Below are 24,260 nucleotides of genomic sequence, written 5' to 3' on the forward strand. Positions count from 1 at the left end.
AATATAGCCATAATGGATACTTATCAAAGTTCAATTGCTTTATTATCAAAAAGTTAGGCACACAGAAAATCAAATATTTCTTATAATTTGTCAAAACTCAAAAGGTATTTCGACGTATTTAAAAATATTATCCGAAACACAAATATTAAATCACATGATTATTAATATAGCAAATAAAATGTCTGTTAACTTTTACACTCTGTGTGCTGAGTTGAGCTTTCAACTTAAAAACTTTGAACATTTGCTTGACATTTGACATCTTTGATTTGACATTTAAATTGTAAATAATAAATATTGGGTTTATAATATTTTTTAAATGTAAAATTAAAAAAAAACACTAGAACACAAGTGTTCCTTTATTATTATTATCGTACGTAGTACTAAGTATGTAACGTTTTTTTTACAGATAATTGATGAAATTGATATTATTATATATTGATAAATTGTTTCCTTTAACACTTCAATAGTTTTATTTTTCAGTTATTAGATAAAAACGACTATAACAAAGTCCTAACAATTATAAGGATTGTCTGTAGCATTCTACTTTAAGTACAATGAACCAATTAGGAACTTATTATAAACAGTATTTGTTAAACCGAGTATCAGCGACGCAAACTTTGGTTGAATACATTGAAAATTGCCTCGTTACAGAAAATGAAGTATCCGAACATTCATATCATAAAATTATGGTAAAACAATTGTAATAATTAATTTGTTTATATATTATTTTTTAACAGCTACTTCTAAACTAAATTCCTGTATGATTTTCAATGACTTATCTTAATTTTGAATTAAATAGCCTACTTCAAGGCTTGAATATACGTTTTTGACCCAAAGAAATAAGTATAAAATTGAATTTATTTTATTAGTTTAGTTGTTATATCTAACACATATACGGCTTTATTTTTTTCTTATTCTATAAAATTCAATTAGTAATATTTACTTAAATAGCACTTTATTTCTGGTCCATCTAGAATTTTTATTTTACAAGAATACTTTAAATTGTAGTATTAAGTTATAGCTTATATACCATAAATTTGTTTTAAATATTTCAGATCTATCGGTGGACAGAGAGTGAAGTAAAATTATTTGAAGTATTAAGTGAATATTTTGCTGTAACATTTGTTCCGGTACAGTTTGAAACACAAAATATTGTATCAACATTCTACACAAGCAGCTTATCATTTGTTTTGAAGATCATAAAACTGGATTTCATGTTCCCCCATGCCAGGACCATGCACAATATGGACATACTTTTCAATGATAAAACCTCACAAAATCTTTTTAAACAAAAAATTACTATTGACAATATTGTTTCCAGTGTAGTAAGCTCGAGATTCAATGAAATGCTTGAATTAAATCTATCAAATTTCTGCAATGATCCAAGTATTTATATTAATTGTATTAGAATTTTATTTATTTATTACTTTTGTAGTTTGAAATAATGTGTTTGTCATTTTTTTAGAATTTATGGAAATGAAAATTTATTTTTATCACTTAACACTTTTGTCACACTTTAAAATACTAATGATAAGGATGGGACGAGACACAAGAATATTAAATTTAAACAACAATAACTTAAGGTGATAACTTAAACGACTACTATATTCAATCTTGTTGATAATACTAGATCTCATTAAAAACACTTATTTTATAATTATGTTGTACAATTTCTAAAGATACATTATTAGTAAACCTCCACACCATCTATAGAGTATACATTTTGAATTTGAAGTCTCTAACTTCAAAAATGTAGGACTTTCATATAAGCCTTAGCAGGGGAGTTTCATAAAGTTCATTCTTAGTGGATGTTTGCATCTCTATAATAAATATAACCCCCTATATATATTTGCAACCTACTTACCATATTTTAAGTTTGTAGGTGTAACAGTTTCTGAGATTTTGTGATTAATCAGTAAGTCTAAGCATTTATATATACAAATTACAATTGCATTTTAATTTCAGCCAGGTGCCATTAAATATATTAAATTTTTTCATCAAAGGAGAACTAATAGGAATAAATCTAAGCAATAACAATGTATGTCAACAATTTGGAATTATGTTAATTATGATTATAATTATAATATAATATATTTGGTTTAATTATTGCTTGCTAGATTCCGTCATTGACTGAACTACAAAGGATTAGTAGTAAAATAGAGAAGCTGTGGGTAGAGGGAAATCCACTGTGTGAAGGTCTGGATTCAATCACATATATTAAACAGATTGTTCAAAAGTTTCCAAGATTAACTGAACTGGTAAGTAAAGCTTTATTTACATTATTAGCCTATTTGTTATTTAATGATGACATACTAATACATTTATACTGAGTGAATTATTAGCACCAAAGTAATCAGAATTATTCTATGCTTTATTTAATAACGTCGTCCAACCAAGTAGAAGATCGGCCACAGGATCAAAGATTACGTTGCTGAGGCACTGGGAAATTGCCAATTTGCTCGATATAATTTTCCAAAACATTTATTGTCTTTATGTACTAATAAGTTTTAAAGTAAGATCTACGCTTAACCATTTTAAAAATATATTATTTTTTTAGGATGGAATAAAGTTAAATAACCATGGCCTTATGATGCCATTCTACAGAAACTATCTCGCAGTACCGGATAAGAAGACGAAGATGTTAGTTGAGAAATTTGTATCGCTTTACTTTACACATTATGATTCAAGTCGACGGAGAATAGACATGTTCTATGATCCAATGGCGCAAATGATGCTCTCTACGTCGTTCTTAGGTATGTACTGTATAATTAAAGAATAGCAAATACGAGTAGACTCAATTATGTTATAGTAAACAGATATGTTATTAACGCGCAAAAAGTGAAGCCTAGAAAACGTCCTAATTGGGACGTTTGCCTTAAGTCATTTAACGTAGTAATACGTTATAATACATCATAATTACGTAATAATACGTTTTGCGTAATTAAAACATCTAGTTATCCCTTTTACTTATTGTTTTTATCAAGCTATTCTTTTTACTTTTAACGAAATGTAAAAATAAACTAAATAAACGGTCCCCGGCGCGGCACACTTTTTTCTGTTGTTTAGTATGGATATAACATATCTGTTTATTAGAATATCATTGAGTAGACTTGATTTAAAAGGCTCACAAAAGGCTATTTGACTGGTTTTTAAAATCCATTTTATATTATTTAGTAGAGGTTAAGGAACCCAGTAAAAGATGTTTTTTTTTTGTAGTACATATTTGCCGAAAAATATCATATTCAAAATTCCATATTTAAATAACGCGCAAAAACGCTACTTTGACAATATGGCGCTGCAATGGGGTCGGTGACGTCACTTTGCTGTATTTTAATCTGTGGTAAATATAGTAGAAAAGCAAGGTTTACAAGAAAGTGACTTCATCATAAGCCCGGCCAATCAGGAGCGTTTTATGTCACGTGACAAACGTTTGAAGAAATTCATTTTTATTTATTGATTTTTGAATGAATTAAGTATTATTTTCAGGTTTCGTTAGTAAATAACCATTTTTAAACTCATAATATACACTGATTACAATAATTCACAATTTATTTTTCGCATTGTCAAATAGCCTATTAAGAAAGTATTGTCTTGACGACCTCCATGGTCGAGTGGTGTGTACACCGGTTTACATGGGTATGCCACTCTGAGATCTGATGTAGATGACCATTAGTTTTCTACGTTGTCTTGGATCTGGGCACTAATATTATATATAAAATGTAGACCTACATATTATTTAATAGACGACCTCCATGTTCGAGTGGTGTATAAACCGGTTTTCATGGGTTCGCCATTCCGAGGTCCCGGGTTCGATTCCCGGCCAAGTCGATGTAGATTAGTTAGTTATTATTTAGTTTAGTTAGTTAGTTTAGTTTTCCATGTTGTCTTGGGCCTGGGTGTTTGTGGTACCGTCGTTACTTCTGATTTCCATAACACAAGTGCTTCAGCTACTTACATTGGGATCAGAGTAATGTATGTGATTTTGTCTCATATTTATTTATTATTTATTATATTTATTGTGTACAATAGTAATAAAAGAATATCGATTCCAGAATCAGAAGAGAATGTGGTGTACGCAGTGCATTCTAGAAATATGTTAAATCCAGAGAAAAGGCAATTAATATTAAACAATAAAAGGTGGTATGCGAAACGCGCAGCTATTGTTTCAGTTTTAATGCAACTGCCCAAGTCGTCGCACGATCTTTCAAGTTTCAACATTGATGTCTTGCAACATGATGTAAGTGATGAAAACGAATATTTTAATTGATTTATTTAATTACTTTATCTAAGAACTAATATACTTATGCACGTAGAATTTGGTGTTAACACTACATACAACAACAACAACAGCCTGTGAATTCCCACTGCTGGGCTAAAGGCCTCCTCTCCCTTTGAGGAGAAGGTTTGGAACATATTCCACCACGCTGTTCCAATGCGGGTTGGTGGAATACACATGTGGCAGAATTTCTATGATATTTGTCACAGCAGGTTTCCTCACGATGTTTTCCTTCACCGCTGAGCACGAGATGAATTATAAAGACAAATTAAGCACATGAATCAGCGGTGCTTGCCTGGGTTTGAACCCGCAATCATCGGTTAAGATGCACGCGTTCTAACCACTGTGCCATCTCGACTACATACCCTACTGCCAAACAGTAACCGACCAAAGCCGAAGGGTTTATTATCGTATGAAATTCAATTCAGTTTTGGCTGAAATTTAATAAAATAAAGACATATTTATATTTGCTTGGTGGTGTTTATCCAAATTCTGTGGAGGTGGAACTAACTTATCAAATGTTCTTCCGCTAAACGGCAAATCTGCCGTGTTCCGGTTTCTAGGGTGAGTAAGTGAGTGTAATACAACAGGCTTAAGGGACAAGCCATCTTAGTTCTCACCATCATAGTTCCCACAGTTTTTCTTATAACACGCGGTTGTGACCATTTAGCATCAGTTGGCCTATTTGACGGTTGCCTATTAAAAAGTCAATTAAAGCCGGTTCCTATGTATGCTTAGATCTTTAAATTTACGAAACGGATTTTGATGCGGTTTTAAAAGAAACACTGATAATTTTAGAAGCTTCTAATGTGATGTCGTAAATAAACAAATGTGCGGGTCGCTAGTATTCTATAAAAAATATTTTTTTTTGAAAATTATTTACTATAGCATTTTATGTTTTGTTTCAGCATAACTGTTTAATATTAATTATAGATGGTGTTTTTAAAGAGGAAGCTACAAAAGTAACGCCAGAGCGCATTTTACAATTTAGAAGAACGTTTATATTTCACATACATACAGTACATAAAAAGACATTTTATAACATAGTTCATGAAATGTTCACTGTGTCATTAGCTTCGCCGGAAATAGCTAAAAACAGTTTTAAGGTAATGATTGAATGCCTTGATGAGCAAAAGTAAAACAGGAACAGCCTGTATATCAACAACAACAGCCTGTAAATTCCCACTGCTGGGCTAAAGGCCTCCTCTCCCTTTGAGGAGAAGGTTTGGAACATATTCCAAAACGCTGTTCCAATGCGGGTTGGTGGAATACACGTGTGGCAGAATTTCTATGAAATTTGTCACATGTAGGTTTCCTCACGATGTTTTCCTTCACCGCTGAGCATGAGATGAATTATAAAGACAAATTAAGCACATGAATCAGCGGTGCTTGCCTGGGTTTGAACCCGCAATCATCGGTTAAGATGCGCGCTTTCTTACCTCTGGGCCATCTCGATACTTCATGTCATGTATATCATACATGGCTTAGTAAAGGCGAATTAAAGTAGATTTGTTTTCTCTGAGCTGCTTGTGTATTGATTAATTCATAAAATTTGATCGATTTTCATAAGGACAGGATTCTTCAAAATGTTTCCTTTTATCGACGATGAGAAATTTGTTAGGAATTTTAATCATCAGTTAAGACTCCCGTGTTCGATCAAATGGGTCAAATGGAAATATTCTTTTAGGTTATGTTGTCTTTAAAAAAAAATTGAGTTTTTCTCTAAAACTTTCAGAATCCTGTGAGGAATTTAAATCAATTGACGCTCATTAATCCTGAACAAGAGGAAAAAGATATAATTTGTACAGCTTTTATGTATTACACGCAATTAAAAAGGGCAGAAGCTGAAACGTAAGTTTATCAATACTTAAGAATGACTGATGAAGACTTCAGTGTGTTTAAAGTTATTTGTTTCGAATGGGTCGCAGCGTGAAGTTATCTATACTGATATTAAAAATGCCAGATTAAACTGTATGACGGTCTGTCTGTTGCGCTTTCACGGCCGAACTCCTGAACCGATTTGGATGAAATATGGTATTGAAGGTAGCAAGCTTAAACCCCACGAAGGTTAGTTATTCTACAGCCAAAAGACAGTACTCAGTATTGTTGTGTTCCGGTTTGAAGGGTGAGTGAGCCAGTGTAACTACAGGCACAAGGGACATAACATCTTAGTTCCCAAGGTTGGTGGCGCATTGACGATGTAAGGAATAGTTAATATTTCTTACAGCGTCATTGTCTATGGGTGATGGTGACCACTTACCATCAGGTGGCCAATATGCTCGTCCACCAACCTATACCATAACAAAAAAAAGGACATAGGACTTAACCACGAAGAAGCCACCGACGACAACTAGTATAAAATAAATTAAGTCTACACGATCTTAACTTACTTTTAATTATTTGTATTTTTTTTATTGCATCATTAACACGCGGCATTAATACATGTAATCATGTCATTTACAGGTAGTTTATAATATATACTATAATTTTAGGATAATACAGTATGTATTTCATATTCAATAATAATAAAAAATATTTTTTACAGCCGTCTACTTTCTCATGACTGGGATTTACGAGTAGCACTAAAAACATTTGCAAAAGACTGCAAAAACGACAAAATTCATCCTGATAAATTTGAAAATACAGAACAGCCAATAGATGAAATTGATTAATTAAAACAATTTATAACGAGTTTTAAGGAGTTTTATTTTTGAGTTAGCCTCCTTATAGGTATATGTTTATGTAGGTACTTACATATGAAGTCTGGAATCCAATGCCATTCCCAAAAACATCGTAATATAAGCTACACCGAGGCGGCCACTCAAAGTCGGATTAAAAGGTGTGGAGGCCCCGGGGCCACAAAGCAGTGAGGGCCCTAGACGAACAGAAGCGTGAACACCCTAATAATTATATTATTATGAAATTAATTAGTTTTTTTTTATTTCAATCAATAAGCTATGAATTGTTTCGTATTTGTATCGGTAACTTTTAAAATATTAAATAGTAACATTATTATAATTTGACTATATCTCAGTATTTGTTAACTTGCTGAAAACTGTGGCCCCCTCTCATGTGGAGGCCCCCTCTCTGCCGCACACCATATAAGTCGTATATATTATATTTCTGTTTGTATATACGACGATACTATTATCAGATTTTTTTAAGTATAATTAAAGTATAAATAAGTAGTTAAGTGTAAAAATTTTGTATTATAAACAAAGATATATTAAACATAAACGTCTGTTACTACACAATATTACTTAATAATAAATACTAATTTATTAGCAAATGGCATGAAATAAGGTAAATCTAAGGTTTATTTACTTCCTAACTATAAATTAGAAAAAAAGAAAGATAACATTATTATCATTCGTTTGAAATTGGCGCCTCTTCATTAGTAATAAAATCTTTATTTAATTGGACTTTAGTGAATAAAAATAAAGGAACAAAAAACAGAAACAGGTTGATTACAATTACAGTATGAGTTAGTCTTAGTACTTCATTGATTAGTCAATATATAATCTGGATTTCGAAGCAGGGTTGCTTGTAATGGCATTTAATTCCAATATAAACCAATTTAAGTATTGTTGTTTGACGTTAGAGTATTTGAGGAATGGGTGGTTTGGATTTCTACCCAGACGCGCTCTTACAAGGTCCAACTACAAAATGTTGTTCTGAATTAATTATTAATATTTATTATATAATACAAATTAATTCAATTTGCAAAATGCTTAATGAAGGTTTAGATGAAAATCATTACATAATCTTAACAATGCTTCGTAGAAGTATAAAAATAAGATGTTATAATGTTTGGGATGGTTTAATGTATAATATTAAGGACAACAATATTCTGCAAAGTAGGTAGCGTAGAGCAGTGTTGCCAACCGTAGGATTTAAATCGTGTTTATACGACCTTTTTTGGCTCTTGTTCAATGTGCGATCGATTAATCGCAATCAAAAAATCAAAATCAAAATAAACTTTATTCAAGTAGGCTTTTATAAGCACTTTTGAATCGTCATTTTACAATTAAGTGAAGCTACAACCGGTTCGGAAAGTAGATTCTACCGAGAAGAACCGGCAAGAAACTCAGTAGTTACTCTTTTTTAACATTTAAAAAATACAACGTCATGTTAATTAAATACAATTATTTAAATTAATGTATCCTGCCTGGAAGACAACAGGTATTAACAATCTCAAGCAAAACATACGATCTGTTCAAAACGAATACCTATAATCATAATGAAGTAGAAATAGATGACATTTTTTTTTATATTGTGAAAGAAAAACAACTATAGATTATATGTGTTATGTGGACTCGACTATGTTAATAGGAAACAATGTTCCCGACATTGTTTTGGAAAAATACGATCTTTTTATTAATTTTAAAGTACGATCTTCCAAAAAAAAAAGCTGGCAGCACTGGCATAGATTTGAAGGCAACACTGCTATTAAACGTCAACACTGAATTTTACAATTGTAATTTGTATGGTATTGAAGTGACATTTTGTCAATTTCAAAATATAGCAATAATTAATACATTTTTCTGTGAATTCAATAAATTAAAGTCATTTATATTACTCAAGATCTAAATGAAAAATAAATTCTAACGATTTTGGTTAAACAAAAAAATATAAAATGTCCAATAATTCTATGGGTCAGGCATCTAACATGCCAACAATAGGTGCAATAAATACTCAAGGGATACAATTCGTCAACAATCCGCTTCAGAGCCCACAACTACAAAATACTTCGATACAAGGATCACCTTCACAGCACAGTCCAATGGGTACACAGGCGCAAGTAAGCGGGAAAGTAAATCAAACAGGTGGAGGCGATCAAACAACTCAGGTAAACATAAAAACTTCTACCCACTTATAGAACTAGTCATAATATTTGTGTTTCCTCAGTTATGATATTATTATACTAAGGTCAATTTCAAATAATAAACTTAATTTGTTTCTCTCATGTTTTTCTGTTACAGAACTAAAATTTGCATAAATAAATATGCATTTTACATAAATAACATCATCTTATATTTTGTAATTTAGAAGTATTGTATAAAAGCTATATTCTTAAGCTTTGAAATTTATGTTATATAGGTTTTGGAGACATAATAATAAGATTGAATGTTAAAACTTTAAAAGCCAGTTTTCATTTATTATTTGCTAATTATTAAAAATAATAGTAATTAATAATTAAATTAATAATATTATTGATTAAATGTGACGTTTGCTGTCCAATCCAATTATTTATGTAAATTAGACGAAGAAAATTGAGTAATATTGTTTGGATTCGGAAAGTGAGAGCTTATATTCCTGGGGTCATGGTCAAATGTAATTGTTATAAATATACACAGGTAAATATACAAACCCCTAAATGTCTGAACTTGACCAGGGATGATTTACATAAATGTTCTTTATTATATAGTTTATATCATATTTATGGAAGATATTCTAGATAATCATATTGAGTTTATTTTGTAATGCCAGCTTCTCAGTAGACCTCGACTACAGGAGTTAGTAAGAGAGGTGGACCCCACTGTTCAATTAGATGAAGAGGTTGAAGAGATGCTCCTTCAGTTGGCCGATGACTTTATTGATACTACCCTAAATGCGGCATGTTCACTTGCAAAACACAGACATGCTCCAACTGTGGAGCTAAAAGATGTACAATTACATTTAGGTAAGCTTTTGTTGACTTGCATTAAGTCATAAGAAAAAGGAAACCCATTTTAACTTTAAAAATGCTAAAACCTAATAATATAAGGATAAGGTTAACTTCCATGCAAGATCAAATTTTTTTGTTGCTGTCGGTACATTGAAAGAAATATTATGAACCAAAAAAGATGGTCCTTCTTTGTAGAGAATGCATCATAAAATCTCAACAAACTAGGTCACCAGGTGCTATGTATATTATGTATTATATGTTTTTTTCTTCTTTTTTCATCTTTGATAAATGATGACTAATAATGGTAATGTAAAATATATTGCAATAAACACCATAGCCATACCAATTTCAATATATTCATTTAACAAATGTTGTTGCTATTTGTATTTTTCACAAATCCTTATACTGAAAGAAAAATTGGAAGATTGTAACTTTGTTTTGTGTATCACATATAGGAATTTGAATTCAACGCAATAATGCATCCACTTTTTGGTAAATGATTTTGAGTTGGACTTATCATAACGCAAATTGCATGGAAAAGGTTAGCGTATAATACAATAATCTTTAACAATAATTTCAATATTATTTATTATTGCAGAGCGACAATGGAACATGTGGATTCCTGGTTTTGGAAACGACGAACTGCGACCATACAAACGGGCAGCAGTCACTGAAGCGCATAAACAAAGAATGGCTCTTATCAGAAAAACTATTAAAAAGTACTAATCAGACTGTCCTTTAAATGATAAGTTACATATTTCAATAAAGAATATCTCAATGTTTTATGGGTAGAATTACTTCTATAATAAAACACTATTTTAAAACACTCACTTTATTTGATATAACTTGAACATGATTTATCACACAAATAAGTCAAAACACGACAATATAATAAAAATTAAGTACTTCAAAGTAATCACATTTAAATTGCTTATTAGTGTCATAATAAAATAAATTATGAATAAAATACTGGTAAACATAACCAAAATCACAGTTAAGCCTTACATTTTGATGAATGCATAATTTTGGAATGTTAACACATTTTTAAATGTCACCAATTCTGAATAAATCATACACACAGTATTGCTTGATCATTTTCGCCAATTAATTAAATACTGAGAGTTCGCTCTTTCTCTTAATACTAGGAATAAATTTTAAAATATAAGCCTAGATTTCAATCTAAAGCCAATCTTGTCATGACTATGCACTACTTAACATAGTTATTCTATTACCTAGGTCTACTTTAAATCAATGATTTAAGTGACTGAAGTGACTATTTGATAAATACTCGGTTATTTACCTGCGTTAAAGACCCATACATAACAGAAATGCCAGACAATCTTATCTATCTATTAAATAATAATAAAGCCCTTTTCAAGGTAACTATTACGGCTTTTTCCATTTCACTTAAAAAACCTTGTTGGGTTTCGATCGAACGTGCGATTTTTATATTACAAGGCGGGTCAAGATAAATACCTTTAAGTTATTAATTTTTCAAATTTATAACCATAAAATTGCTTAATTATTTCTTAAGTTTAAAATAAATTGCAAAAATGGTTTAAATAAATGCTCCTATGTAAAAAAAAAAATAACAATCAAAGAAAAAATATCAGGTTCCACCGAGATTTGAACTCGGATCGCTGGATTCAAAGTCCAGAGTGCTAACCATTACACCATGGAACCGATATTTGTTAGCTCCAAATTTCCGAATACTTTCTGTTTGATTTTATTTTTGAAAGATTTATTAATATTAAGTTAAAAACAATTGAGTAAATAAGCTACATCGGAAATTTCCATCACTTATGAAAACATTTTCTCAGTACAATTTGAGAAAATTTTTAAATATTTGAAATGTTTAAATCCGGAGCACGCTGAACTTTATGAATCATAATAATATTATTATACATGTGTACTTTTTGTTCTAAACTTGAGATTTTGTATACAAAACTATATTTACGGAAACTTCAAACGTTATAAATTTGAATAAAAATGTTTTTGTGTGAATCAAAATACTGCGTATATTTATGTTATGCGCATTATTTAACTAGTAATTTATTCGTTGTATACGCATTTATAGTTTATACTATAGTATGTATGAGTGATAAATAATTTTTTTAGTTGACTAATTATTAAGTATCTATCAAAGTTTGACATTAATTGATAACGATCGTAATTGTGATGAACAATCAGCATTAAATTTGTATTTATCCTACCTAGTAGCTTTATCGAGAGCAAGCATTATTATTAAGCCATTTTATTTCTCTCAAGCAAGTTTAATCGACTTTTCTTCATGTACGGGTCTTTCCCGCGTATTTTTAATGTGCACAGGCAGTTTCTTTACTGTCAGGGATGTAGAGGTGATCAGAAGGGTCCAACTTCTGCCAGTGTAAAAACTTCGATTTAATTGTCACGGGCTCCTGGAAACATTAATAAGATTTGATTACACATTGAAAAAATAACAAAAAGTAAACATACTTTCAATAAACTGAAAATTATATTACAGTAATTTTTTATGCTCTACCAATGTATAATTCCGAATATTCGCTGTAGCACATAAGCGTAGTATAGAATAAAGTAAAACGAATTCACTAAGATTAAAGTAAATATTCACTTGAATGTATTCCCTTACAAAACAATACAATCAGCTTTGAAACCATACGAGTATTATGGAAATATAACTCGTATTTTATTATAATTTGGCTGAATAACTATCATCTATTCTTTTACTCACACAATTCACACAATATTAGCCTTAAGATAAAGATGACTCAGGTAAATCACTTAGCTTTACTCTAATGAGTTTATTAGTGGATCAAGTATACAGGACTTGGTGGCAAGGCTTTGAGTAAGCCCACCTTGTCACGTACCACCAACTCAGTTAAAATTTAACGCCAAACATCGAAGCTATATAGGTACCATTCTTTTAAGATTTTTTGTAAGTCGGCTAGTAATGTCAAAAGCACCGTAAGCTGTTTAATAACTGAACTTGTTCTAGTGACGACTCTATGTTATTTGTAACATACAAACGAACTTTTTATGTAATCGTGCTACAAAAACCTGATATAGTGTTTATAAATACGTTTCCTATTTAATATTGTAATTCTGACCACTAGTCGAATTAGTTCCAGACGGAATATTTAAATATATTTAAATTGAGAGAGGTCTCTAGTCTATAAAATTAAATAAATAAACTTTGTGGAGAATTCGAGAAATATACAAATAAAATTTATTTTATTTCAAAATTAAATACTGCGCACTAATAACAAATAATAAAGGGAATGGTGTGTCTTTCGTATCATGATAAGAAATGATAAGGTCTCTGACTGTACGTTTACAGATAAAGTAATGAATCAATAGGTAATAAAACCTTCGATTTACACTGGGAATAAGTACCGAGAAGTACTAACAATCATTTAATTATTATATTTCATCACTAATATTTATATTTGTCCGATTACTGGCACCCAAGGGACCAATTCTAAAGCTTTTTTATTCTACTAGCAAAACGAGCCATTTGCGCTTAGGTGGATTTTGTATGGGAATACTAGTTATCGTAACTATTATAAATTTAGAAGAATTGAGCTCCTATAGATGGAATAATTATAAGAGCGATTTTTATTTAGCTTTCTGAATTTAAGCTACGTCGACGGTCACTCCTTATATTATGTATGTTATATATTATAATGAAAGCATTTATAAACAGATATACCCACAGAGTACGAATTGAAGTATTTTTTGTAAACTAAAAGTGTTCGGATTTCACTTGTATTTTAATATTATTCTCTGATAATATACATTTACTTCGACACGTTAAAAAAATTAAACTTGAATTTCAATATTTTATCAGTTTCTTATAAATATAAACATTATTCTGTAGTAAGTAAATTTATCGACTATCTTAAACACTTTTTTTTTGCTATTAATATTGATACTATTTATGTAAAATGTTACTCATAAATCGACTCAGTATAAACTTCAATGGCATTCTCTAAAACGGGGAACTCGATAGGAATCAAAACATTCTTTCCAAATGACGTCACATCCTTGGGTTAATCATTCACTTTTCAACGAATCAATTAGACTGTTTTATAAACCAAACCAAACCAAAACTTCGCAAATAGAAAACTCTTTACTAAGCGAAGTATAAAAACAAACAAACAGCTGGTATATTATAACCACGCTTAAATAATGATTGAGCTAAATGTAATGTAAGTACATAACTATCTATATTTTTGAAAAATGTTATCAACTGTTTTAATATATATGTATATATAAATAAACGTGTAAGTATTATTTTATACAATTTTTATAACATTGCTTGATGGTTATGAGTTGCCGTATAATGTACGTGTAAACAATGGAGTGGTAATCATTATTTCTAATAATAAGACGAATATGTATTCGCGTTACGAACTGCAAAGCCAACTGCGAGCGGTTTTACTGCGGATTAAAGGTCACGGAAAATGATGACTACGAAGAATCAACGCCTTCACAGAGATTCAGATTAATTGTGAACATAATTAAAAACAGGAAGGTGGATATCTAAAGGTAGCATGCATCATCTAATCAAAAACCAAGATGAATAAATCTCAAATGTTCCGACATGTGATTATTGTATAAAAATAGTTATTAACTAAATTTCATCATATTTCTCAAATAAATTAATTTTTCAGGTTTCTTTATACGCGCTAAAAGCATGTTGAAGGAACATACAACAATTAATATACGGTTAATAAACCTATCTGAGCGATCATCCATCAACGTCAATTATGAGTGAAATGGATACGCATTAACTAGTTGCAATCCTGCTGACCCAATTTTCGGTCACAGCGATGAATCTCAGAGACTAATAGGCGATTTCTTTTCTTTCTGATAATTAAACGACGTTGGCTTTATTAGCCTCTACAGCTTGAGGGGATGGGACGGGAGGATCTTGAAATTTGAACCTTCTTGGACTTCGATTGACATCTGTCCTTGTATTTTCTACGAGATTGCACCTCGGCTCAGAGCAGAATCGGTGTGATGTTTGGCTATAGCTATCAACTGAGCAGAAGATATAATCCACTTTACTCGAGAGTGTGCATAAGCACAAGTGATATTATGTATTTTCCCATGCTCTTAATTCAATGGAAGACATTTGGAAGATTAGGCAGCATGAATAACTTTACGAGCCTATCGAAGCACGAGCGTGTAATCGATAAAACCATACTAGACAAATTAGTGTATGATTCGATGGCATTTCCGTGTATATTCTAATTGTACTAAATTGCGTAACTCTACTAGTTTACCGACTACGACCTCGAAAATATGATCTCCTCAGTTTGAACAAGTACTGACTTCAGTTGTTAAAAATATTACTGTTAAAATATTTACGTTTACGCTACATAACCAAAGTCTAGACGTAATTTTAAAATGGATTTTTCACGGATTATTTTGTCCTTATATGCTACATAAGTAGATGTGTAAATATCTTCATAAATTATATATATATATGTGGTATTAGTAATGACTTTTTACTAAGAAGATAATGAAATTGTCACGTTTTTGTATAAATACGATATTAACTCAAGCAGGAATTGCTAACCTATTTAGCCTCTATTCATCATCGGGCTTTATTAGTTTCTTACATTTACTTAAAAAAAAGTCATTATTATAACACTGTGGATGTCAAATTTCGTCATTTGTCTTTGATAAGTTTAATGTAAGTACATAAAATTGACAAAAAAAACTACCTATTGTTTTTTTCCTAAAATAGTCCAAGACTCTATGGGCTCCCTTAATATCCTCTGATTTAGACTCGGCTTGGAGTTTATGTAATATTTAGTATTTAACTCTTTTAAACATATGGAAAAGGAGAAAGTAGCTAATTAATACACATTTCGTATCAATTCGAAATTACAGTTCAATTAGAGTAGAAATCTTCAATTATTTTTAGAATTTAATTCAATGTACGACACATTGAATTAAATTTGGCTTCGATATAGACAAATGGACAATGTTGATAATGTATAATTACCTACTAATTATATGTGAATAGACACAGTTAATATAATTAATACATACATAAAGCAACATTAATGGCGGCTACAAATAATGTCAAATATCTAAAAATGACGGCGTATAATTGTAAAATATCGCTACACCACAACGACATCTGCTTTACTTCATGCTTCAGCTCGTTTTATTTTATAATGAACACATTTCATGTCCACAACTGTAACTGTTACAATTTACAAGTTTCTTTAAAAGTTTTAACTTGACTTGAAAAAATATTTAGTGCCACTTTGCTATAACATGTTGAATATAACAAATCTTATTTTTACAAAGACGAAGACTATCCCTCCTTTTAAGGAGAAAGTTTTTGAATAAATGCGGGTTCCTGCCTTAAAAATGGCAGAAAGTTTACTAATTTTTCTTTACGGCTAAAAGCGAACTTGGAAACAAATGAAGCTATTTAGCCGTATTAGCATATTAAGTAAAATTTCATAGCGTATAAATTAACATACTACAGGAAAAACGTATCCTTTATTAGAATAAACTAGTTAACTTTACTTGTAAGAAGCGATGTTTGTAAAATATAGATTTTTGCATCTGGCATTGTTTTGATAACAATGAATTATATATAAGAAACAAGCAAACCCAGATCAATTAATTATAGGTACATACGCTTCAAACTTTTGCCAACTGCTAAATAGCCAAGGTAATAACATCCGAGTTATTTGAGGATTACAAACGGTAAAATACATTTTGTATAAGCAAATGTAAGTATTGACAAATGATACAAAGTCATATTTCATAGGATTAGTGATATCGTACCTAAATTTTATTCACAATGATCACAATGCCAATGGTTAGCGTAAACGACAACATCGACGATTATATATATTAGTATTATAAATGTAAACGTAACTCTGGCTGCTCTTTTACGACCAAACAAATGAATGAAATTTGAAGAAATTTTGTATGAAACAAACTTGAACTTCAAGAATGTACATAGGCTACATTTTTGCTTGACACATGACAATCAACAGCCCAAAATACAAGTGAAGCTGCGGGCGACAACTTGTCATATATAAATGGTCTAATAAAAAGTGGAAATATTTAAAAGTCAACTAAGAATATAATGATGAATTGGAAATTTAAACGAAGAGACTAGAACAGGAAGCTGATGACAAACAATATAAAGTGGGTTATCCGAGATAAGCCATATGTCCCACATTAAGAACGAAAAAATTAAATTTGTCGTATAGTTTATTGCCAAGACAAAACTGTACAGAATTTTATGACATTCAATCTTATAATTTATATTCCAAAATGTGGTGTTAACTCGCATACACGAAATACAACGAGACTTTTGAAGTATCTTATTATATCACTATATACCATTACATAGTTCTTAATTAATTATTATCTTTCATATAGGCTGGACTAATTAATAAAACTGTGATACTTTTTTTTACAAAATCATCCTTACTCGACTAATTGTGTACAGATAGATGACTTCAAATCGCGTTATCTATTAAAAAAAAGGTTATGTTTACAATTTAATCTTATCTTTGATGAACTACAGGATAGAAACAAGTAGATATCAGACGGCTATTTTAAGATATCTGTATACTATTAAAAATTCGATTTTATTAAGTTTATTTTCACAGAACTTACGAAATAACCATTACCATTTTATAATTTTACCAAAACTCCTAAGTAGGTCCGTACTTTTACTTAAAATTCAATATTTTAATTTAAATTCTCACTGATAACGTGACTTTATAATATGTGATTGTAACTACGTGCCAAACATACAAAATGATGAGCATACTTCCTGTTATATATAGTGAATAATTATATTAACGGAGAGATAAATTCAAACGTAATACTTCCTGGATCATTGTGCTGACGACATCGTACTTATAATACTTTTTTTTTACGATAACAGAAGTTCAAGCATCTCTTTGTTCGCTATCGGACATTGGATTACGTGTATTCTTTTTTTAAATACACCCCAATTAAAAACAGTGTATATGACCGATGATTCTCATCATTTGTTATTTTAAAATTATCTAGATTTATATACAATAAATATGCAATAAACTTTGGCTTATTTTTATCGCTGGGAAATAAATTATTTCTAATACGCTGATTTACATCAACTTTACACTTACAATGAGTACCTCTTCGAAATAAATAATGAGCTACGTGACGATTACTGCCTTTTTATCAGATAGTTTTATCAAAAGTAAGGCATGAAAATAAGATATAAAACAAAAAAAAACATCGAAGTTTATTTATTTATTTTTAAAAAGATGTGAGGATGTTTCTATTTATCGGTCTTTCGATTCCTATATTTTAAATTAAATTTATAATATTAAGTTTTTTAATTTGGTAATTTATTTATCGACTTTTTATTTTTGGATTTTACTAAACAATAATCCTATAATTATACTTACTAATATTATAAGTGCGAAAGTAACTTCGTCCGTCTGTTTGTTGCGCATTCACGGGTATAACACTAAAACAATTTTAATGATTTTAGGCTATTTTTCAAGTTTTAAAGCGCTTAAGATGAAGGGCATGCAAATTATTATTGCACATACGTGCAATATGATATGTGTTGAGCATGGCGATCTTGTCAAGAATCAACCAAGAGGATATCGTCATAATTACATTAGATATTTTTATCTTTGGATATTCGTTAAGTTAAAAAAAGAAACATTTTATAACCCAAATACCAATAAGCTAGCATACATAAGTATTTTACTGTTAATTTATTTATAGTATCAGCAGTACGGTAAAGTACTATTATAAATACGAAAGGTTTTGCTTTCACGTATTAACTTCCCAGCCATTCAGTTTTGAATACACGTTTTCAGAGATACTGAAAAAGGCATATGCTTTTATTCCGATGTTAGTACCTTAAACCCATCTAGCCTATGACCGAAGCCGCTAACTTATATTATTTTAAATCGTAAAAACATTCTTAAATAGATTTACGAACATTAATTTTGTTTATTGCAGTATGCGTGAACGATTTCTAAATAATTGATTCGGATACTTCATTAGAGGAAATATTTTTTATAAATTGAAATAAATTATATCCTTTCTGATTTATAAGTAAGAAGCTATTTTTCAGGGCATAGTCTACGAAAGAGTTTGCGTGATTACAGAATATAGTGGGGATTTTATGGTCCACAGGGGATTTATTTCACAGAATAAGTAGTTATGGTCGGTCGCCTATGATTATGATTATTATAACATACCCAGGCTATAATCTAAACACACTAGGAGCATTATTTTGCATAATATTTTTCTTCTACATGATGTGTGTAAAAAAACAATATATATTTTGTCTATATAGCCTTGTATGGTATAACTGTTATTTTAGATCTTTATTCGCCTAATACATAACGTTAAGAATTTCCATATTTACATATATATAATTCTAATAATATAATTTAATAATAAATAGTGAGCCGAGACGATTTGGGAAAAACACGCGGGTCTGAAGCGGTCATCTCGATGTGTTTAAGTTGAGTCATCAATCCCGGTATAAAACAGCATGTGTATGACCTGTTTCACATATTTTGAGAGGATAATCTATAATACCTACTGTCGCATTATGGACTCTTACTTTAATCGACTTAATAACATTTTAAAATGATTAACTGAGGTATAACGTCCACCTTAAACTAGAGTGTTTAACTTGTTGAAATGATTCTAAAAATTCTACACTTAACTACAAACACATGTACATATACATACCCTATATTATTTCTTGATTGATTCGTTTTGTAATAGTGAAAGTACGATAGCATAGAAGATTAGTTGTTGAAGGGTTTGTGATCAATTTTCATAATTTAATCAGTGTTTATATTGTAGTTGGTTTCAAAAGTAAAAAAAACAGTGTTACAGTGTCTTCAAATGGAATATCCATCGGTTGGTACGTCCGCGGAAACTTGCGAATTTTTTGTTTATTATTACCTATTTACATCTATAATCATTGTAGTTACTAAAAAGGATTCAAAGGCAAATAGTATGATATATATTTAGATGATTTTCATATAATTGTAATGGAATGTTTTTACAAAAATAGAACTAGACTAAATATAATATTTATGCTAAATGATGTTCGCGGCAACTTGCGAAGTTTTTGTTTATTGTTACCTATTTAGATGTATGTATAATCATAGTAGGCACTAAAAAGGATTCAAGGGCAAACAATATGATATATATTTAGATGAATGTGCTACAGGAAACGTTGGTAATGTACCAACTACATATCTATGTATATTATAAAGATATATTATTATTCAGAAAATACTTTAACAAAAGATCTTTACAAATAAAGAATTCTTTGTTGGGCGTCAAATTATGACAAAACAAAGGAAATTTACCTAGAATAATATGACAACCTCAACACATTACATTTTTGTTGTATTTAAATAACTACTTTTTAAGTTTTCGATTCAATATCATTGACACAATATCAATTTTAATGAAATACATTATTAATCTGTACTAAAATTATAAATGTAAAAGTTACTTTATCTGTCTGACTTTGCTACGTTTTGACGACCAAACCATTCAACGGAATTCAATGACATTTGTTATAAAGCAACCTTGGATCCAAGGGAAAATTAATTTATATAGTTACTTTTTTTTATAAACAATATCTAAATACCCTAAAACACACGTGAAGGCTCGGGCAACAAATGCACGATAAAGTATGAAAAAATAATTCAATAATTTTTTTAATTCTTTCAACATCATAAAACTAATATATCAATTAAAAACGAAAAAAGGCATATTTTATTTCAGAAGTAAGACATATTTATTTCTTTGAATACTTAGAGTCGCAAACCGAATTCGAGTCGGCGAAGACGGGAAATACATGTAGTCTGTATATGTCATTAAATTGCATTTAAAATTCAAGTTTTTTAATTACTTAACCCAGAATCACTAATAAAATAAATCGATATATATGCACTACGCACAACATATGTCAATATATGTCAATGACATAATTAGAATGTTATATATAATGAATACTAGATTTCTTGAACAGTTTAAAACACAGGTTTACTGTTAGATGTGGCTTTTAATGTTTAAATTTTTTTATTGCAATTAATTAAGAAGTATTTTTTCGGTGCATGTAATCAATTTTTATTTATTGACTTGAATTTTTATTTCTTTGAGTATATTATTAAAGTTTTCTCAAAAAGTAAGCATTCTCTACACTATCAGCAATTACTGAGCCTTGAATTTGAGGTTTAACTTAACAAACATTACTGCTTTTTAATTGAATTACCTACTTATACCTATTTATATTATGATTATAAAACACTTAACAAAATCTACTAAAATAAATTAAAGAGGTACAGAGAATCGTACTTGAACTCTACGTTCAGATCTTTTTACTTCATTAGGACAATTATTTCCTAATGAACTACTGAAATTTACTAACTAATACATATTGAAACTTTTGTTTAAATTTTTTAATACAATATAAGACAATGTTACTGTTTTTATGAGATTAAAATATGCTTACCTTAGCAATTAACTTTCCATCATCTCCAATCAAAAACTCCTCGAGGCCAAAGACAAGAGGTGAAGCATTGCCGAGGTGGAAAATTCTAGAGGAAGTACCTCTAGTAACCCTGAACTCTATGGTCTTTGCCATTAAAACTTTGGTTATCATGTAAACTGATTTTTTGCCTTTTAAAGCTGAAAGTTAAACACTTCATTATGATAGATATATGTATGTTAGTATAAATAATATACTTGTACAAAAGTCTATATCAATAATAGGAAACACTCTGCTCATTAAACTTTTTGTTTATAAACAAAACTTTAAAAAACATTATAAAAAACATTACATTCATTATCAATTATTATCACATTATTTTAAATTTTAACTTAAGCATATTTTTTATTTCAAAATATAAAACAGGATATAAATTATAATATAACACATATAATTTTAATTACCTTTGTTGTTTTCCACATCCAGATATATATTGTTAACAAAATCCTTGCCTTTGGGAATTATATCTTGTGAGAAATTAACCATAATAACTCTTACTTTGTTTTTTATTGATTCGTCTTGTAATGTTATCTGCAATTAATAAGTAGACTTGCTATACAAAAATATCAATATTAATTCTATCCAAGAAAGACCCAAAACCAAGCTCCACAGTATAAATCCTAAATAGTTTTCATTTTTTCATTTTATTACAAGAAACAGAGAGCATAATAACTACTACAAATATTAAATTTTACCAATTATCGAACAGAAAGGCTTAGTATTACTGTTTTCATTTATTCTAATCACAGCAATGAATAATTAAATTATTTGTATGCAACAGAATCTTATTTGCATAGAAATATAGTTTAAGGTTAAGCGAAAATAAACTGACTCTATTAGACTCAATACATGCTCTACATGACAAGTAATTTATATTTTACTGTGTAAAGTAGACAAATCATGTAAGTAAATAATGTTATGGTGTAATCCTTTTTTGACCCTTTGACCTTACAATTGACAAAACTTAAGCAATACTAGTTTATGGGTAATATAATCCAATTTTAAACACTACCTTAACGCTTTCATGTGGAAACTTGAAGTCGGCTTCGTGAAAGTCTCCTTGATCCAGCAGTTCTACGTATTCGGGAGTTGATTTCTCCCTATTTATATTCTTCTTTAGTTGTCCGAGTGGCGTGAATTTTTTACCGTTTATTTCTTTTTCGTTTGGTACAAACAGGGACGTGACATTATACAGATCGGCTTCGGTAATATGCGGAATACAAACGAGCTGGCTGCTACCAATTTCGATCTCGATTTCATCTCTAATAAATGGCCAAGCATCTTCCAATTTAAGCGACTTTAAATTTTCCAAACTCACATCTTTACGAATCTCATGAGAATACAGAGATCTAACAACCACTTTTAGTTTTTTCGGCATTTTGTTTAACCTTGAATTACAAAAATATGTATACTCCACAGCGATGTCAACAGTAGACTAACTTTTTTTTAAAGTGTGAATAGTATGGCTCTGCGAAACGGAAAATATAGGGAATGAACAGTTTCTACTATTGATTCATGGTAAGCGTAAAAGAGATAGCACATAAATGTTTCCATATCGTATGCTATAATTTCCCGGAAGAATGATAATTCAAATAAAGAGATGAAAGTCAAAATTCGATGTACAATACATATGTGTCAGCGTTTTATTTTTATGAAGAATAACTTACCTTTTTTTTTAATCACAATAATACACAATTGAAAAGAGTTGTAATAATAGATAAAATACATCTAACAATTGAGTGATATTAATTGCATAAAATTTTATATGAATTGTGAATACGAGAACTTTTTTTTGTAAGAAGTGAGATCGTTTGAAAAGTAAGTCATTTTAGAGATTTTTGCAATTGTGACGATGTCGTTTTAGATGAGCGAAATGTAGGTAACATGTTTTTCCCAGGAATTTACTGTTTATGACATTAAGGGAAATATAAAAATATGACAACCCTATTCAAAGTTACGTCACGCAGAGGTCACGTACGTTTCACGCTACTACCGTCTGTCTGTTGCATGACTGTTTTTTACCCATGTCACCTGATGCACGTTTTTAAGCTCTGTCATTAATCCATGACTACATATTCGCTTGATTTTTCACTTTTTTCGTGGGTAATATGTGCGTCATCTTTAACAGTCATAGTCTATGATTAGTATGGTTTATTTCATATTAACATAGGCCAATAATAATAATAATAAATTCCACCATCAGATCCATGCCTTTAGACTGTCTTGAGGTAAAAATAGTCTCAATAAAATGGTTGTCTTTAAATTCCATTTTGTCAGTGGCTTTTACTTAAATGTACACAAGTTTTGAAATATTTCGAAAGTATTAGAAAATAATGAAATGCACATTTGTAGTAGTAAGCAAATAGCAATAAAAAAATATATATATATATAATAACAGACATGTATTATTTTCTATAAAATTGGAATTTACTTGGTGGTAGGGCTTTGTACAAGCCCTCATCAGTCTGGGTAGGTACCACCCACTCATCAGTTATTCTACCGCCAAATAACAGTACTCAGTATTGTTGTGTTCCGGTCTGAAGGGTGAGTGAGCCAGTGTAACTACAGTCCCAATGGACCTAACATCTTAGTTCCCAAGGTTGGTGGCACATTGGCGACGTAAGGAATAGTTAATATTTCTTCCAGCGTCATTGTCTATGGGCGATGGTGACCACTTACCATCAGGTGGCCCATATGCTCGTCCGCCAACCTATATCATAAAAAAAAGCTTTTAT

The 24,260-nt window shown here is 30.2% G+C and overlaps 3 protein-coding genes and 1 non-coding gene across 5 annotated transcripts; 2 read left to right on the forward strand and 2 right to left on the reverse strand.

Annotated features, from left to right (window-relative positions):
* The first annotated feature begins 292 nt into the window (after positions 1–292).
* Positions 293–6,968, forward strand: LOC124538982 (nuclear RNA export factor 2-like). The gene is made up of 11 exons (XM_047116276.1): positions 293–384; positions 481–689; positions 1,056–1,386; positions 1,466–1,583; positions 1,966–2,038; positions 2,118–2,258; positions 2,558–2,753; positions 4,053–4,237; positions 5,185–5,382; positions 6,012–6,127; positions 6,822–6,968. Exons 2-11 carry the CDS (start codon positions 555–557, stop codon positions 6,946–6,948), a joined length of 1,620 nt encoding a protein of 539 aa, XP_046972232.1. The 5' UTR covers positions 293–384; positions 481–554; the 3' UTR covers positions 6,949–6,968.
* Positions 6,969–8,770: 1,802 nt separating this feature from the next.
* On the forward strand, positions 8,771–10,725 carry LOC124539024 (transcription initiation factor TFIID subunit 12). The gene is made up of 3 exons (XM_047116332.1): positions 8,771–9,125; positions 9,767–9,959; positions 10,543–10,725. Exons 1-3 carry the CDS (start codon positions 8,913–8,915, stop codon positions 10,668–10,670), a joined length of 534 nt encoding a protein of 177 aa, XP_046972288.1. The 5' UTR covers positions 8,771–8,912; the 3' UTR covers positions 10,671–10,725.
* A 35-nt stretch (positions 10,726–10,760) lies between these two features.
* LOC124539023 lies at positions 10,761–23,018 on the reverse strand. Of its 2 annotated transcripts, XM_047116331.1 has the most exons (5): positions 22,538–23,018; positions 21,930–22,056; positions 21,490–21,665; positions 18,392–18,453; positions 10,761–12,361 (listed from the first exon to the last, which is right to left on the reverse strand). In XM_047116331.1, exons 1-4 carry the CDS (start codon positions 22,901–22,903, stop codon positions 18,397–18,399), a joined length of 726 nt encoding a protein of 241 aa, XP_046972287.1. In that variant the 5' UTR covers positions 22,904–23,018; the 3' UTR covers positions 10,761–12,361; positions 18,392–18,396. The 2 variants fall into 2 exon arrangements, with proteins under 2 accessions (XP_046972287.1, XP_046972286.1); XM_047116330.1 differs by lacking the exon at positions 18,392–18,453 and having other exon boundaries at positions 22,538–23,016.
* Trnaq-uug lies at positions 11,556–11,627 on the reverse strand. The gene has a single exon. It is a non-coding gene; the product is annotated as a tRNA-Gln (tRNA).
* Positions 23,019–24,260: the final 1,242 nt, after the last annotated feature.

The sequence above is a fragment of the Vanessa cardui genome, chromosome 21 (genome assembly GCF_905220365.1).
Source record: "Vanessa cardui chromosome 21, ilVanCard2.1, whole genome shotgun sequence".
NCBI classification, from domain to species: Eukaryota; Metazoa; Arthropoda; class Insecta; order Lepidoptera; family Nymphalidae; genus Vanessa; species Vanessa cardui.

Bases quoted from the DNA above. Each gene is read 5' to 3' on its own strand.
- LOC124538982 (XM_047116276.1), top strand. From the start codon at position 555: ATGAACCAATTAGGAACTTATTATAAACAGTATTTGTTAAACCGAGTA. The intron at 2,754-4,052 runs GTATGTACTGTA...TATCGATTCCAG, and splicing joins GCTCTCTACGTCGTTCTTAG to AATCAGAAGAGAATGTGGTG. The intron at 5,383-6,011 runs GTAATGATTGAA...TAAAACTTTCAG, and splicing joins TAGCTAAAAACAGTTTTAAG to AATCCTGTGAGGAATTTAAA.
- LOC124539024 (XM_047116332.1), top strand. From the start codon at position 8,913: ATGTCCAATAATTCTATGGGTCAGGCATCTAACATGCCAACAATAGGT. The intron at 9,126-9,766 runs GTAAACATAAAA...TTGTAATGCCAG, and splicing joins GAGGCGATCAAACAACTCAG to CTTCTCAGTAGACCTCGACT. The intron at 9,960-10,542 runs GTAAGCTTTTGT...TTATTATTGCAG, and splicing joins AGATGTACAATTACATTTAG to AGCGACAATGGAACATGTGG.
- LOC124539023 (XM_047116330.1), bottom strand. From the start codon at position 22,903: ATGCCGAAAAAACTAAAAGTGGTTGTTAGATCTCTGTATTCTCATGAG. The intron at 22,057-22,537 runs GTAGTGTTTAAA...TATTAATTGCAG, and splicing joins TTCCACATGAAAGCGTTAAG to ATAACATTACAAGACGAATC. The intron at 21,666-21,929 runs GTAATTAAAATT...TTTAACTTTCAG, and splicing joins GGATGTGGAAAACAACAAAG to CTTTAAAAGGCAAAAAATCA.